This window comes from Sinocyclocheilus anshuiensis, unplaced genomic scaffold (genome assembly GCF_001515605.1).
Source record: "Sinocyclocheilus anshuiensis isolate Anshui unplaced genomic scaffold, SAMN03320099.WGS_v1.1 scaffold921, whole genome shotgun sequence".
NCBI classification, from domain to species: domain Eukaryota; kingdom Metazoa; phylum Chordata; class Actinopteri; order Cypriniformes; family Cyprinidae; genus Sinocyclocheilus; species Sinocyclocheilus anshuiensis.
Genome location: NW_015555759.1, coordinates 54221 through 70232, shown reverse-complemented (window position 1 = coordinate 70232; position 16012 = coordinate 54221). Strand labels below are relative to the sequence as shown.

At 37.0% G+C, this 16012-nt stretch overlaps 1 protein-coding gene across 1 annotated transcript in view; it reads right to left on the bottom strand.

The window, feature by feature from the left end:
- Positions 1 to 1279: 1279 nt before the first annotated feature.
- Positions 1280 to 16012, bottom strand: part of LOC107673968 (glutamate receptor ionotropic, kainate 3-like) — a 61530-nt gene continuing 46797 nt past the window's right edge. Inside the window, exons 5-8 of the mRNA XM_016467821.1 lie at positions 9166 to 9383; positions 5234 to 5459; positions 3664 to 3914; positions 1280 to 2248 (exon numbers count right to left, since the gene is read on the bottom strand). Coding sequence (XP_016323307.1) covers positions 1820 to 2248; positions 3664 to 3914; positions 5234 to 5459; positions 9166 to 9383 — 1124 coding nt within the window. The 3' untranslated portion in view covers positions 1280 to 1819. The remainder of the gene's footprint in view (positions 2249 to 3663; positions 3915 to 5233; positions 5460 to 9165; positions 9384 to 16012) is intronic.

Genomic DNA, 16012 nt, shown 5'->3' with positions numbered 1-16012 from the left:
GAGCATGATAAATCACACTTTAGCAGTTGTAGTTTTTATATGTGCTGAAAAAAGTGGAAGCGGCAAAAAAGGAAGGGATAAGAGCTTGAGGTAAACAGTTTTATGTTTTAGCGCCATGTCGCGTTGATTTCATTTTTTTAAAGCACCCTTAAGAGCTTAAGCATTTAAAGCAGACGACGACAACACTGCATGCACACAGAACATTACTCTTTTTGTCAAAGCTATCATTCCATTGGTGTGGACGCTAATATAGTCATTGTTATAGTTATTGTTTCTAGTGTAATCGGGCCTTAAAATTAGTCTATACTTGTACATTATTTGCAACTACATCAGAGCTATCTGTGAGAAACATGCCAAAATGCAAAATTAATTTTTCAAGATAATATTTCTCTCTGTCAGGGCAGAGCCAGGTTTTGATGTCTCATCTTAGACTAATTTTAAGGTGCATTTTAACCTTTTTTGAGCTTGGCAGTATATATATCACCTTCAGCTTTCATTGTATAGAAAAGTGCAGCTGAAACATCCTGCCCAACATCTTATTTTGTGTTTCAGGGAAAAAAATTATAAATAAAAAAAAATAACTATGTTGGAACTATGTGATTTTCAGTTTAAGTGTATTCCTTTAAGCTAATTTATTGAGTTTGTTTTTAGTAATGCAAGATTAAAAAAAAAAAAAAAAAAAACTGACAACAAGAAGAATGAAAGATGGAATAATAATAAAAAAAAAAAACATCCAGATGTTTTCTCATTAAATTTTCTGATGAAGCCCACGTACGCCACTTACAAATTCTGTAATTCAAACACGTTGACACTGAAAGGTCTCACGCAGATGCAAATGGAAAAAGCCACTGTAATCATAACTGACTTGTCGAAAAGAGACACGGCGAGAGACATTCTCACTCATGTACATCTTAAAACGGTTTAGTTTCCTTTGTATTAGCTCTCCACCATACGGCAAGCTCTGTGTTTGTGTTGAATCCTCGGTATGTACCGTGTGAAGCGAGTATTCTTGATACGAGGGCTGTGATTCTCAGGAATAACTAATTTAACAAACACAGCGGAGGCAACGTGTCACTTGCTCTCTTGTCTGTAGGGGAAGCTGCGTTTCAAGCGTCTACATCCATTTGGATGACAGATCTTTGGCAACTGTTGTGTTTATCCGTCATTACCATTAGATCTCGCTGTGTACAAAACATCTGCTGGCAATGTATGAAGCACGAATAAATCAAAATGGGACAAGTCTTGCTCAAAACTGCCGTACAGAATTGTTACTCGTTTGTCAATTTGTTTAGGTGGCTCGAATGAAATCAACCCTGTTAGTTTGTGCATTTCCGTGAGCGTAGTATGCCGCTACACTCCCCGTAGCCTTCGGGAACTTGCAGTCTAAGGGTTTTCTACTATTCTAGCAGGTCACGCTGGCTGCTCCGGTACAGCGTGTTAAACTAAACTGCTCCTACGGTCCGACGCTAACCGGTAATGTACATCGCATTCACTGCGCTTTTTTTGTTGCGTCCCCACCAAAACGCCACATGATTTTGACGAAATCAAAAGATAAATCGTCAGAACTCTTTGAAATTAACTTGATGTGCTATAAATGTTACTCTAAGAAAACTACTTCCATTCGAGTCTGTCCGTAGTTACATTTATTGCCATGCTCAAAAAAAGCCTCTTTTCCACATTTTCACGTTGTTCCAATGAGAAACATATATTTTCGTTTGATCGGGGGGGCTCCTTCGAGTCAGATCGTGAGCTTCGCTTTTGAATGCTGTTTGTAAACATCAGACTCGGGTGCGGATAGTTTCGCAGACGTGGCTTGCTCTCACAGGAAGGATACCGATCGGCCTCCCTCTCGCAATGGCATGGTGGGATACATTGGTTTGAGGATGTGGTCACTACCTGGTTTGTTGCTACTGCCACCGTTCTGACTGGCCATTTGGTGTCTGATGTCTCTGCGGTTGATGGTGAATGCTGTAATCATCTCGGGGCCGTAGTCCCTGCTCTCCGGCATGGCGCCGGGGACGTGCCTCAGGTGGCCGTCGCCCAGGCAAGTCATGGAAACACGGGCGTCATCGCGGGGTTGCAGCTCATGTTGTCCTTTACTGGCAGGCGACGGTCGTTGAAGGAGTGCATGTTGATCACTGCGTCCGTCTTCACCATGGCTGGCGGCTGGCGGTGGAGCTTGTGTTTCACCCGTCTCTCGCATGTGAACGACAGTTTGATCTCTTCTATCACCGCACTGCAGAAAGACCTCTTGATGGAAAAAAAGGGACATGGTTGGGGGGGAGGACAAACAGAAAAGAGGAAGTAAGTACGTTCACGTCCATTAGCTGAGGGAGCCATTCTGGGAGAGAGCTAAAAGTACGTCAGTGTGTGAGTGTGTCAGCATATTAAATTGTTTTTTTTTCTAGCCTTGCTTTTGAAAGAAGTCTCTTATGCTCACCAAGGCTACATTTATTTGATCAAAAATACAGTAAAATTGTGAAATATTATTACAATTTAAAATAGCTGTTTTCTGTTTTAATATATCTTAAAAAGTTATTTATCCATGTGATGCAAAGCTGAATTGTCAGCATCATTACTCCAGACTTCAGTGTCACATGATCCTTCAGAAATCATTCTAATATGATGGTTTAGTGGTCAAGAAACATTACTTATTATTATCAATGTTGAAATCAATGCTGCTTAATATTTTTGTGGAAACCAATATATTTTTAGAATATTTTAAACAATAAACTAAAATAGCAGAACAGCAGTTCACGTTACTGAACAGCAGTTATTTGAAATAGAAATAGAAATATTTTGTATTATTATATATGTCTTTTCTGACACTTTTGAGTAATAAAAATAAAAAAATAAAAAAACTGACCCCAAACTTTAGTAGTATAGCATTATATAGAAGATACACAAAGGTATGTAAACTCTATGTTCAAGACAAGTTTTCTTTTGTATGCTACATGTTGTTCGTATATGCAATTTAAATATTAAAGTTTATTTTGACCAGAACAATAGATTGATATTTTGTCTTCAGTGTATAGCTGCTTCTAAATCAGTGAGACCACAAACAATCCTTAAAATAACCTCCAACATGTGGATAAAAAATAACACAATGTTCCAGTTCAGTAGGGAATATAATTCATTTTGAGGTGAGATGTGTGATAAAAAAAAAAAATCCCATTTTTGAGTGTGCTTTTACACTCAAATACATGATCAAAGCGGTTTAAATATCAACCTCCAGCACTGGCATCTTATCTGTGAAATGTGTCTACATAAAAAGGAAGTGATTTGCGATTTGCTTCCTATGCTTTTTGATGTTTGGTCGGTTATTCATCTCTTTTCTCAAATAACAGATCCATTCTGTGATGTTATCAGGTGTGAATGAACACTCAGCTTTAGTCAGCATGCCAAACGTCTTCATTTCAGGATGTCTAAAATCTGTGACTCTGCACAAGGCCTTGCTAGGCATGCTCTAGGGTCTTTTCGGTGGTTGCTAGGGTATTGTGGGAGTGTTTTGGGAGGTTTGGTAGGACATTGTTTGATGTTTAGTTCTGCATATTTGCTAGACCATTACAGTTGCTGGGTTGAAAGTCTAAACGCAACTAATAATTGTGTTTTTCTTTGTTAGTCAAGCATCGTATTATAATATCAATTTCCAATCAATCTCACCTGTTCACGTTCTGCATTTTTGCGCATCTTGTAGATGAACTCTCCTATAGCCACAAACACTGACAGCACCAGACCAGACGCCAATACAATGAATATGCCGCCCAGATTCTGGATGCCCATGGGACCCGTTTCATACCGCTCGTCTTCCAGACAGTTGCTGCCGCTCCACCACTTCTCTTTGAGCATGTGAAGACGGCCATCTTCCAGGATACTGAGGATGGCAATTGTGATTTTATCCCTGTATGGCGAGCCTGAAAGGAATTCATTAATAGATGAGAATCTTCATTGGAAACTCGAATACAAAGAAGACTAAGGACAAGTTTTTTTTTTCTTCTTCTTCAAAATATTTAATTCAAGAAAGGCATCTAATTATCAACTAACTAATAAATTGATAAATCTGAAAGTTGGAATAATGCTCTCTCTCTCTCTCTCTCTCTCTCTCTCTCTCTCTCTCTCTCTCTCTCTCTCACACACACACACACACACACACACACACACACACACCACACTTGAAAGCAGTAGCATTTCAACAAAGCATTATATACACACAAACACGGTGTAACCCACTGTTTTTGTTTTTTTATAAATACTGTGTAAATCTGTAGTCACACAAGGCTTTAAGCATGTAACATGACTTCAAAGCCCTCAACACTGCAAACTATGCAGCCATTAAGTTTTATGAATTCAGCTAAGAGGTCAGTATTTACATCTGCTATTGGTCAAATATCTTTGTGCTATGCATATTCACAGGTAAGAGTTCATTAACTTTAATTTTGATTCACATGCATAAAGTCTGCTGTGACCACAGCTTCACTTACATAATGTGAAAAGCATGAAAACAATCTGCTTATTTAGAACAAACTTGAATTTACTTAACAATTACATTTTTAATTATTTAAATACGTCCTTACATTCAATTTTTTTAGGTTCAGACACATAAAAGTGCCCTCCAAATAATAAGCATGCAGTTTTGCAACTGATGGGTGATGTTCTATCCCCTAACCCAACCCTACCCCTAAACCTACCCTCTAAAAGAAAACAAAAAAAAAACACAATTCAGTACACAATTTCACACACACAGTTTCACAATTTTTTTGTTTTTAAGCCATTTGGTTTATGAGGGCATAGGACATTTCCTCGTAAACCATATTCATGTTGTAGTACCTATGCCATTACAGTATACCCATTTGTGTCCTCATAACCCATGTAAACCTGTACACACACACACACACACACACACACACACTTCTATCTTTTATCTAAATGGAGACATTCCATATACTTCATATACAATCCTATTTTTACAATTGGAGGGATGTCCCAAAAATATATTTTTTTTCACTCCAAAACTTGTCATCAATGTTCAATACGTGGTCACATTTGTTTTTAAATATAACTGAACTTAATACACAGTAATTCTTCCACCAAAATATATCTTAATTGTGTAAGATAAAAAGTAGAAAGTACAGTCAAAGGTGTGCACATATTACCATTCTACAGTACAACCGATTATAATGTGTATCATCCAATCAGAGTCAGAATTATCTGTCATAATGGTGGGTGGTTTTACCTTTTGGGGTGCCGATGCCATAACCTTTGCTGTCGATGATGCCGCCGACTTGCGTGAGATTGCAGTTTCTGCGTGTCACATACTCAATGGTCGTTGACTCCATTAGAAGGGCGTAGTCTGACTTTAACACTCTCTGAATCCCATCTTCAATGGACTTGACAAACGACGTGCTCTGCCTGCTACTCATGAAAGCCCACATCTTCTCAAATGTAGACACTCTTGATTTCTGAAAAAGAGAAGCATCTTTTTGTTAATTTGTAATCAAAAGTAGCAAGCGTTTGCATTCTTTGGAAATCACTCTGGTTGGTGGTCAGTACAATATATCTATGGAAAATTTAAAAGTAAAACTAAAGGGGGATCAATAACACCTCAGACTCATTGAAAAAAAATGCATGTGGCAGGAAAAAAAAATAACTTAAATGATTTTAGCAAATGGCTGCAATATAACAAAGAGTGAAAAATTGAAGGGGGTCTGAATACTTTCCGTACCCACTGTATCTATGGAAAATTTAAAAGTAAAACTAAAGGGGGATCAATAACACCTCAGACTAATTGAAAAAAAATGCATGTGGCAACATTTGAGCAAAATGATATTACATTTCTTCTAAACCCTACCCTAAACCCAACCGATAGTGTAAACTAAAACGTGAGATAAAAACACATTTGCTGAAGAAACCATGCCATTATAGCTTTCTTATATGCTTATAAGTCTTTAAGCTTTTTCTCTCTTTTCATGCATCACAAGTACAGTGCTTTACCAGGTGAGCTACCTAGCAAGTTTACTTCACTGGAAAAGCCATACATATAGAGCTGGTTATGTGATACAAATGTCTAAATGTATTATGCTATGATATTATATTCCTTTTTGCACAAATAATACATTATTTGTTGCCACTAGTGTCCATTTTAGTTTGAAACTGTAGTAAATGATATGCAAACCTTTATGTTTTTAATTTTGCGAAGTGTAGGAAGAGAGACATGTTTCCACTGATCTTATGTTAATCAGTAGGATGGTGTGGCATTGTTGTTAAAGATTCAGGTTGATACGTGAAAGGATGGTGCACAAGGGGAGATTCATGAGCTACCACCTTTGTGCCCTTGATTAAGACACTTAACCTCAGGTTACTCCAGAGTGATTGAACCCGTTAATAAATGTACTGTGTGTTTCTTTGAATAAAAGTGTCTGTTAAACGCTCGCTGATCAAGCAGAAACAATTTTCCTTGTGCTTATTTTGTGTAAAATAACCAACTCTTGCAAAACTGGAGCTGCATGCTAATTTGTATCCATAATGTATACAATTGCATACTGTTATGCCATTTCATAAGAATCTATGAATGTGTGTTTATCCTGAAATGGTTTTAACAAAAATATCAGCCTCCCTGCATAACATGCTTCTTTTCACAATTGTTTTGTGACTTGTGACCGTGTTTTTCCATCTTCCAACAGAAAATCATAGTTACAAGCATAACATAGAGTAGAAGGTGTACTAGTTCCAACATACTGTACATGCACAATATCCTCAAACACCTCAAAAAAGTCATCCCCCCCCCTCCAGAGCCTTGGCTCCATTACAGTGACACTTTCCAGCTTCACACTACGGCATGCTGGTGTTTGCGCTGTTCTCTTAACCTTGAGCACCTGTTATTGTTCCTCCCCCTTCAAACGCTATTTTCCCCGGTGTCTCTCAATATAATTGAAAGTGGCTGGGAATTGGCTTCAACGTTGGACTGCACAAGAATGAATAAGCAACTGGAGTGATACAGCTGACACTTCCTAGATTAAACAGTTACTGTGTACACTGGATTATGGCAGTTATAATTCTGCCTTCACCACAGCTGTGCTTGTTTTAACTGTACGTAACGTGGCAGACTGAAAACTAGCCTATTACCTACTGATTACTTTGCAGTATATACTGCCAATTATATTTTTGAAATTAATATGCGAAGCAGTATGGGTGGGTTGTTGTACGTATCATGGCATTACGTAAATTTTATATCTCACATTTAAAATTAAAGCACCACCTATACTGAGCCCTACCCTAAACCTAATCGGTAATTTTACATAAGCAAATGCGAGATAAAAATGCAACCATGCCATTTCAGCTTGCTTCTATGAGGCATTGAGCTCTGTTATCATGACTTGTATTGTATTGTATCATGTATTTAACAGAATCATACCTGAGTGCTCCACTTTGTAAACGCAACTCTGTACCAGGTGGGCTACCGAGCAAGTTTACTACATTAAAAAAAAAAAAGCCATACATATGGAGCTGGTAATGTAATGCAAATGTCAAAATATATTTGTTTCCAAATCAAGTATGGTCTTTCTTTATCAATAATTTGCCCCATAATCATAATTTGTGTGAAAGGGAATACAAGTTGTTGCCATATTACTGCCTCTAGTGTTCATTTCAACTGGAAACTGCAGTGAAATGTATGCATAGGTACAGTACATGTATGCATAGGTAAATGTAGGCAGAGTCACATTTTTCCAATAGCCTGGGTTGGGTATTTGTCAAAGTGTGCTCAAGATGCATTCTACACATTTTGACAAATATTCAACACCCTGGTATTCCATGCATACAAAAAAATCACATACTAAGGACAGTATATTATATCTGCAGAAATTGTAGTATGCTATTCTGAATATTGAGTCTCCTTATAAAGAAATACATTCTGATTTAGAAGCAGAACCAATTGTGTGTGTGTGTGTGTGTGTGTGTGTGTGTAGCTTGCTGTCTCAAGATAATGAAACTTTAACATCACGATTAGCACTCAGTTTAAATGACATTTCATGGTTTTATAAAGGAGGTCACGTTAGAATCCATAGCTAATCACAGATAATTGTTGGCTCAATTCCATGAAACGTTTAAAATGACCCAAGGAAATGAACAAGTGTGAGTGCTCTTTGATTACTCTTGATAAAATGTTAAATTAACATTTGATGTTCCAGGTCTGCTAGCTGTAATACCACATCTGATGTTTCAGAAAGCAAGAAGAACTGAAGGTGTTTAGGCGGTGACAGCTTTATATTTTAATTGCAAACATCTGTTTTTGTCATCTTCATTTCTAATGCTGCAATCATACACTTCAGGAGACAAAAAGGATGCAGAATCAAATAAACTATGCACGCTAAATGTCAGTCATATGGAATCATATTCATTAGATTCATACACTGTGTCGTTTAAAGTGTAAAAATAGAATTGAAATTTAAGAATTTTGAACTCAAAAATAAAACGAAAATGCTAAGGTATGTTTTGGAACATGGTTATTTATGGAAAATGTATATGAAAATATTTCAACATTAGCAAAAAAGATGAAAGCAGTCTATATTTTGAAATAATGTATGAATATGCAATCATTGGTTTAAAGTCACCTTGATTTTCTGTCACTCAGAAACTTGGTAAAAAAAAAATATATATATAAACAATTATTATTTTTTTTTCTCTGCTCGGCACTACAGCATCTGAGCGTGAAAACTGAAAGCCGTAACAAAGTAAAACCCTGCAGGCAAAAGTTGAAACTTTGGAATAAAAAAAATCATTATGAAGGAAAACATCACACATGGAAGAGAAGTGAGAGCACGGGAGATTTTTCTTTTACAGTGGGAATTACGATCTAACTGGACAATCTTAAAAAATATATTTTGTGGAATTGTACTGATTTTTTTTCTCTCTGCACCACTCAAGAATAGACAAGTTGCTCCTTTTTTTTTTTTTTTTTGAAAAGTTAGCTGAAGCTGTCTTTCAGAAATCTGTTAACATTCTACAGTTGTTCTCAACACGGGTGACAAAAAGCCTGTGTCAGGCTTCAAGAAATAAATAACATGTCAAATATATCACAAACAGTGAATATGATATTAGTGAAATGCCATTGTGATGTGTCAAAATTACAGACTTTTAAAAAATCTTGATCATTTCAGAGGGCTGTACCTTAAAGAAGGACATGGTTGCTCCATCTTTGACTACGCCGTACTCTATTTTGGTCTGTTTGGCCAGGTCATCGGCTGAGTCCACGGGCGAATCCATCCTCTCTACAGTGAGAAAAGCGGCCAGATTCGCTGTGTAGGAGGAGATGATGATGAGGGTGAAGAACCACCAGATTCCTCCAATGATTCGAGTAGAGAGAGCTTTAGGCATCAGTTCTGAACCTGAACAAAAAATGAAATGCATTATCAGCTTATTACATAAAAATACACGAGTTTAGTTTACAATTTATATTGATATGTTTATAAGAAAAGAAAGGGAAGGTATATCAGATTTTTGCTTTCACTGTGAAATATTTTTAAATGCAATTTTAAATACCCTTGGTAAATATGATCAGAGAAGGCTGTGAAAATAAATCTGCATTGTTATTTTCTATAGGGTTCAGGTCAGGGAACTGGAATGGCCATAGCAGAAGCTTGGTTTTGTGTCCAGTGACCCATTTTTGTGTTGTTTTTAAGGTTTGTGTTTGGATTATTGTCTGGTTGGAAGATCCAAACATGGCCCATTATAAGATTTCTAACAGAGTCAGTCACTTTTTGATTTTTTATCTGTTGTTATTTGATAGAATCAAAGATGCCATGTATTTAAACAAGATGTCCAGGACCTCCAGCAGAAATATAGGCCCACAACATTAAAAATACAGCAGTACATTTAATTGTACACATGGGGTACTTTTTATTCCTGTGTGCACCAAACCCATCTTGAGTGTTTGCTGCTAAAAAGCTCATTTTTTAGTGACCATAGAAGCCAGTCCCATTTGAAGTTCCAGTCGTGTCTGACAACAGAATATGCTGGGGATTGTTTTTGGATGAGAGCATTTTCTTTTCTTGATTTTTTTTCTTGAAACCCTGCCAAACAACATGTGGTGTAGGTGCTGTTTGATTTTGTTTTTTTAAAGGTTTTCTGACCCTGAGACGCAACTATCTTCTGCAATTCTCCAGGTGTGGTCCTTGGAGAGTCTTTAGCCACTCAAACTCTCCTCCTCACCCTTTTGCTGCACATCAGAAATATATTCTTTGGTTTTTCTCATTGTGATGGATGATTAAGGGAATTTGGCCTTTGTTTTCCCTCCTATTTATATTCCTGTGAAACAGGAAGCCATGGCTGGATAATTTCATTTTCATAATCACCCTGGTGTGCTCAAAATTGTAAAATGAAAGGGAATATACTTCACAGATATTTTACTCATAAGAATTTCTAGGGGTGCCAATAATTGTGTCCAACATGTATTTGAGAAAATTTTTTTTTATTTCATAACGATATTTTCCCCTATTTTCAATTGTTTTAGTTAAATGAAAGGTTAGATATTTGTGATTTTTTTTAAATAAAAGATCAAAATGATTAACAATGCAGATTTATTTTCACAGCCTTCTTTGATCATATTTACCAAGAGTGCCAATAATTCTGACCACGACTGTATATATATATATATATTTATGTATATAATTTCTTCCCTTGCACAGACTATCCAACTATCTAAAGTCTTGATTCATTCAAAGTCCACATGCAGCTCATCTCATATACACAGAGAGTCAAACCAAAGAAAAACAGGGATGATGGACAAACAGAGAGTTCCTTCAGGAAAGGAGCCAGTGAACAATGCAATGATAAGTTAGAAAACTGCAAACTTCAGCGTGTCTTTCACACAGACACAGACACACGCACACCTTTACCTTCACCTTCATTCGGCTCAGGATTGGCTAAAATACAGTTGACAAGCTATTTTTTATTTATTTTTTTAAATAAAATCATTTTACCACAACATACACAATCAAATTGGCTTTTGTGAAAGAGGGTCTTTGGTTTGTGGTCTTGCTGTTTTGGATGTTCCTTTATCATGTTTCAGTGTGCAAGCTCTTAAAGAAATGCTGATTTCATGACAAACAACCAGCTGACAGATTTTCCAGCATAACGCTGAAGCTAAACATCTGCTTATCGCTGTGTAAAAGTAGGGAAGGCAAAGTTGCTAAACTGTGGCCGTCTGTGGGTTATTCTCTATGGGTTTGCTTCTGAGTGATATTAATTATGATGACCTGCTTTTCCCTGTCCTGCTATTTCTTTCAAAAGCTCTGAAACACATCAGCCTGGCCGAAGTTAAAGCATTTCCAAATGAGAATAATTACCTGCACTTAACATTCCCACCTTCTTCTCGTGAAGAAGAAAGTCACAGTGCGGCTCAGTGCCGGAGGCTAGTATTCAATATTCAGGCCGCTACTTAGCCCTTTTCACTATCAGTGTGTGCCAAAGCAATAATGTTTTAAACAATAGCATGAAGAAGAATTAAAGATATGTTCGAAATGAGGGAAACTGAGCAAACTGATAAAGCTCAGCAGTCACCAAATTAACATGTTTGCAGTAACCCCTGCAGAAAGAAACCAGCCTAAGATGGTTTGCTGGTTTAAGCTTGTTTAGTTGATCAGCCCCCTCTATAACCAGCCAAGCACCTTAGGTGGTTTTGGAAGATTTATTTATTTATATTTTTTCTCTCTTTCAGAAGCAACTTGCAAAAAAACAGACCATTTTTCATGTAATAATCTGCATTTTGCAGAATGAAACATCCGTTTTTGCTGAGCGGTTGTGTCTAACCTGAATAATTTTTGGACAGAGATGAATAATTAGCTTTTGTGCTTTTATCATTTCAGCTGAACTGCCGCTTACTAGCATGAAGGAGCTTCCTGTCTGACAGGACATGTTTGAAAAATGACAATGTAGAAAAGAATTAAGACAACTGTCTGGTATTTTCTGATATGTGAAAACATTTATTTTGTATTCATGCCAGTTGTTTAGTGTCTGGTTTTATTCGTTCTCATTTCTCATCAGTAGTTCCTGCTGTCTTGCTCTAGCTGCAATAATATTGGATTTACTTCTTGGATTATCCTTTCCAGACAATAATTGTATTACTCTTACTGTGTGTCCCATTACGCTATCAACGTTGTCTCAAATGTTTCTCTTTAAAATTCTTAGGAGAAACAAAATAGACATAAAATAGACAACTGGCAGACCAGAAAACCACCTTAGGCTGATTTAAGATGCATTTTCCCCCAGTAATTAAATCCCATTGGTGTCCAGAAGAAAACGTTTATGAAGAAAAAAAAAATACTAAGAAAATTAAGAATAATTAGCACTGTCTTTCTGACAAGTAATATTACATTTCAATCATGACAACTCTCTGAAGATTTTAGCACGGTGATGGATATGACAATGTTAATGTATTTGGCCTTGGCGGAATAGATCTGCTACGCTGCTGCTGAATTGCTGCTGCTGTTGGTTATTGCTGTAGTTGTAGATTATTGCTGCTGCTGCAAGCAAGTACAGGAACTTGCTACTGCCAATGCATACGGCGATATGGTGCCGTGAGTATTTAAGACATACTGCTGCTGCACAAATAGCATATAAAATAACCCGTGGCAGATCTATACAGGTGGAGCTGGGGAAGGTGGAGGGTTTCAGAGAAACTCTGAAAGAGCACTGCAGGAATCTCTAGTGAATGCTAGCCAGCCATATAAATGCAAGGCAGTAAGCTCATTGGCTGCATATGCAGCATGAACCAATCAGCTTGTGCCATGTCGTTTAACTCTCTGAATATCATCAGTTACGTTATCAACCCGTCGCCTGCGCCATCTAGAGTTTCATGACTGAACTATATATTTATACCAACTGTTCACTAAATAGTTTTGTTATACCTGCTGTCTTAGCTGCAATACCAATGAATTCCCTTCTTACACAAATAAAGTCTTATTTTTAACACCATCGAACACTAGTTGATCATTTCACAGTACTTAAACTTTAAATTGCTGTTGAACCGTAAATCATTATCAATCATTCATGCAACTGGAGTAAGTAAACAACAAAACAAACACATCTCACAACTTTTAAAGTCAAGAGAGAACTTCTAACTCCATCCAACCAATACATAAACTGCATGGCTGCTAGTTTCGGTAGACTGTTTCAAATTGACAGGTATCGCACACATATCAGTGGAGATTTCATGCGTAATGAAATGTGTGGCAGATTTGCGCTCCCCAAAGATTCACCGTGGGCACATGAAGTGTCTTTTCTATTTGTCTCCTTACATGAGGTAAAACATTTCATTACTCCCTGGCCTGCTTTATTATGCCGTATGGTTTTGAGGGTATCATTTGCTAATGTGTGCCTGTAAGGGTTGTGAAAACAGCTTCAACCCCTGCGTGTCTTTAATAGCTTCCTCCATCTAATTCTGTGAGGTGGCGCCTCAGCACAGAGCCAAAGAAAATATTTAAAATGGTACTAGAGAAAATTATATTTGAGAGAGACTAATTTACTTTGGTGTTATGTTAGGATAAAGACTCTGATTAAGGCTGGAAATTGCTTCTTATTCAAAGTCGGTTCCACTAAAAGACTAAAATACTGGATCCAAATGATTTTGGTTCCGTTAATGATTGTTGAAAGTTTGCATTTTTAATGCATATCGAACAGCGTCCTGAAATACTCGGACTAAGTTTCTCACATCACTATTTAGTGGTGATGTGTCACTACTGAATCTATAGAGCTGCTGCAAGATGATGCAAGAGTTTTAGACGAGTTGTGAACTTGCGGTTTTAACTGAATGTAATGAGAGAGAAAAACTGAATGCCACAACACAATCTTTGCATTGTCTTGTCTTTCCTAGTTGCAAGTAACAACAAACAAAGTGCAAGCAGTGTAGTCCAATTTGTAAACACATAGAGTACACTGGAAAAAAAGTGTAGAAAAAATGTCACTAAGAAAAGCTAGTAAATTCACAATTAATTACACTAGAATTATTTAAATAAATCGTTTTTTTTTTCTTGACAAATTTACTCCAATAATTTTATGCAACTTGAAAAACTACTAATCTGGTAACACTTTATTTTAAAGGCCACTTCTCACTATTAATTAGCATGCATATTACTAGCATATTGGCTGTTTATTCAACCTGGTCTCAAAGGAAATACGTGCCTCTAAGTACGCTTTTGCAACATCGTTATTACGTACCTTACTTCAAAGTGAAACGTCCAGTGAGTGGCGTGACCCTGGTACGTTTTTGTTACGTTGATATAGGCACGTATTGCTGTGTTTTTATTATGTTGCTTCAGGTATGTATTGCGGTGGTTCATAATTTAAATATCCAGGGAGTGTTGCTAAAAGTTAATGCTCTAACGTGTTGGAAATATCCCCTACACCAAACCCAACCCTAAACCTACCCGATAGTGCAAAACTGATATAAAAACACATTCACTGATGCAACCATGCCATTTGAACTTCCTCATATGCAGGTTTGAACTGTTTTGTCAAACTTTCTTTTTTTTTTTCGTACCAGAGCGCTTCACCTCTCAAGCACAACTCCATACTGCGTGAGATACCGAGCAAACCTACTAAACATGAAAACCCATATATATGAAGCTGGATATGTGACGCTAACCTTCGAAGGTATCAGTTTTCAAATGTCACAACATGTTAAAATTTTTTTGAATTAATAACGTAATGTTCTTCAAGTAATTGTGCTAAAATTAGGCTTTATTAAGCAAAACTGTGGACCTGCAAATCATACTTTGTGTGAAAAGGAATAAAGCCTGTCAGAGTTTTACTGCCTCTAGTGTTCATTTCAACTGTAAACTGCAGCATTTCGTATGTTTTTTTTTTTCAGTTTTGCAGAAACATACTTAGAATCACATATTTCATATGACAGCAAGTAGTGTTTATTAGTACTCATAAAGTACATATTAATGCCTTATTCTGCATGACCATATTTTAGACCCAATAAATAAACTTAACAACTAACTATTAATAAGCAGCAAATTAGGAGTTTATTGAGGCAAAAGTCATAGTTAATAGTTAGTTAATAGTGAGAATTGGATCTTAAAATAAAGTGTGAACAATAATCTATTTACAACTTCAAGAAACAAACACAATTACAGTGTATGAATGATTCGTATGACTCGGTTCATTTTACGAATCAAAAGCACATGGGGTACTGGTCTGAATTAGTCTGTCCTTGTCATTTTCCTAACCCGATATGCAATGCAATGAAATTCCAGTGACAAGCAATTTGTCTGTCCACACCAGCCGCAACAAAATCAATCAAAAATCACAGCCAAACAGACGAGCGCATGGGCGGGTTCTTTCCATCATCGCAATGAAATGGATAAGCACCTAATTCATAAATATAAAAAACATTTTAAAATTGTTACAAATATTTTGAGTGACTGATACAATTTCTGTTATTGAATACATTTGCTGGTTTATTACATTTTGAACTTTTATGTTTCCTTTAATTTATTTTCAAGACCTGAGGTAAATTATCCATTATTGCTTTAAGTCACACAAAATTATATTCAAATAAAGCAATAAGCCCCGTGAAGCCGTGGTTTACAGTGAATTTATAACAGCTAAGGGGCGTTGTTAGGCATGACGCAAAGCGGAGTGCCTAAATCCCCCTTAGCTGTTATAAATTCACTGTAAACCACAGCTTCACGGGGCTTATTGCTTTTAAAACAGGGTTATTCCATATACGTAGTAGGGTTTCACAGAATAAAACGTCTCAGGTTACTTATGTAACCATGGTTCCCTGAGTAGGGAACGAGACACTGCGTCCTCTAGGGGTCGCTATGGGGGAACGCCTCGTCGTGACCCGTGTCTGAAGCATACATTGAAAAAACACCAACAACACGTTGACCGGCGACAGCCATGACGTCACTACCGGTGCGACTATAGTATAAATAGGCGCCGGGAGCATACATCATTCACTTCTTCGTCTGAAGCTTGCGTCCGCAGCATGGCAAGAAACCTAGAGGAC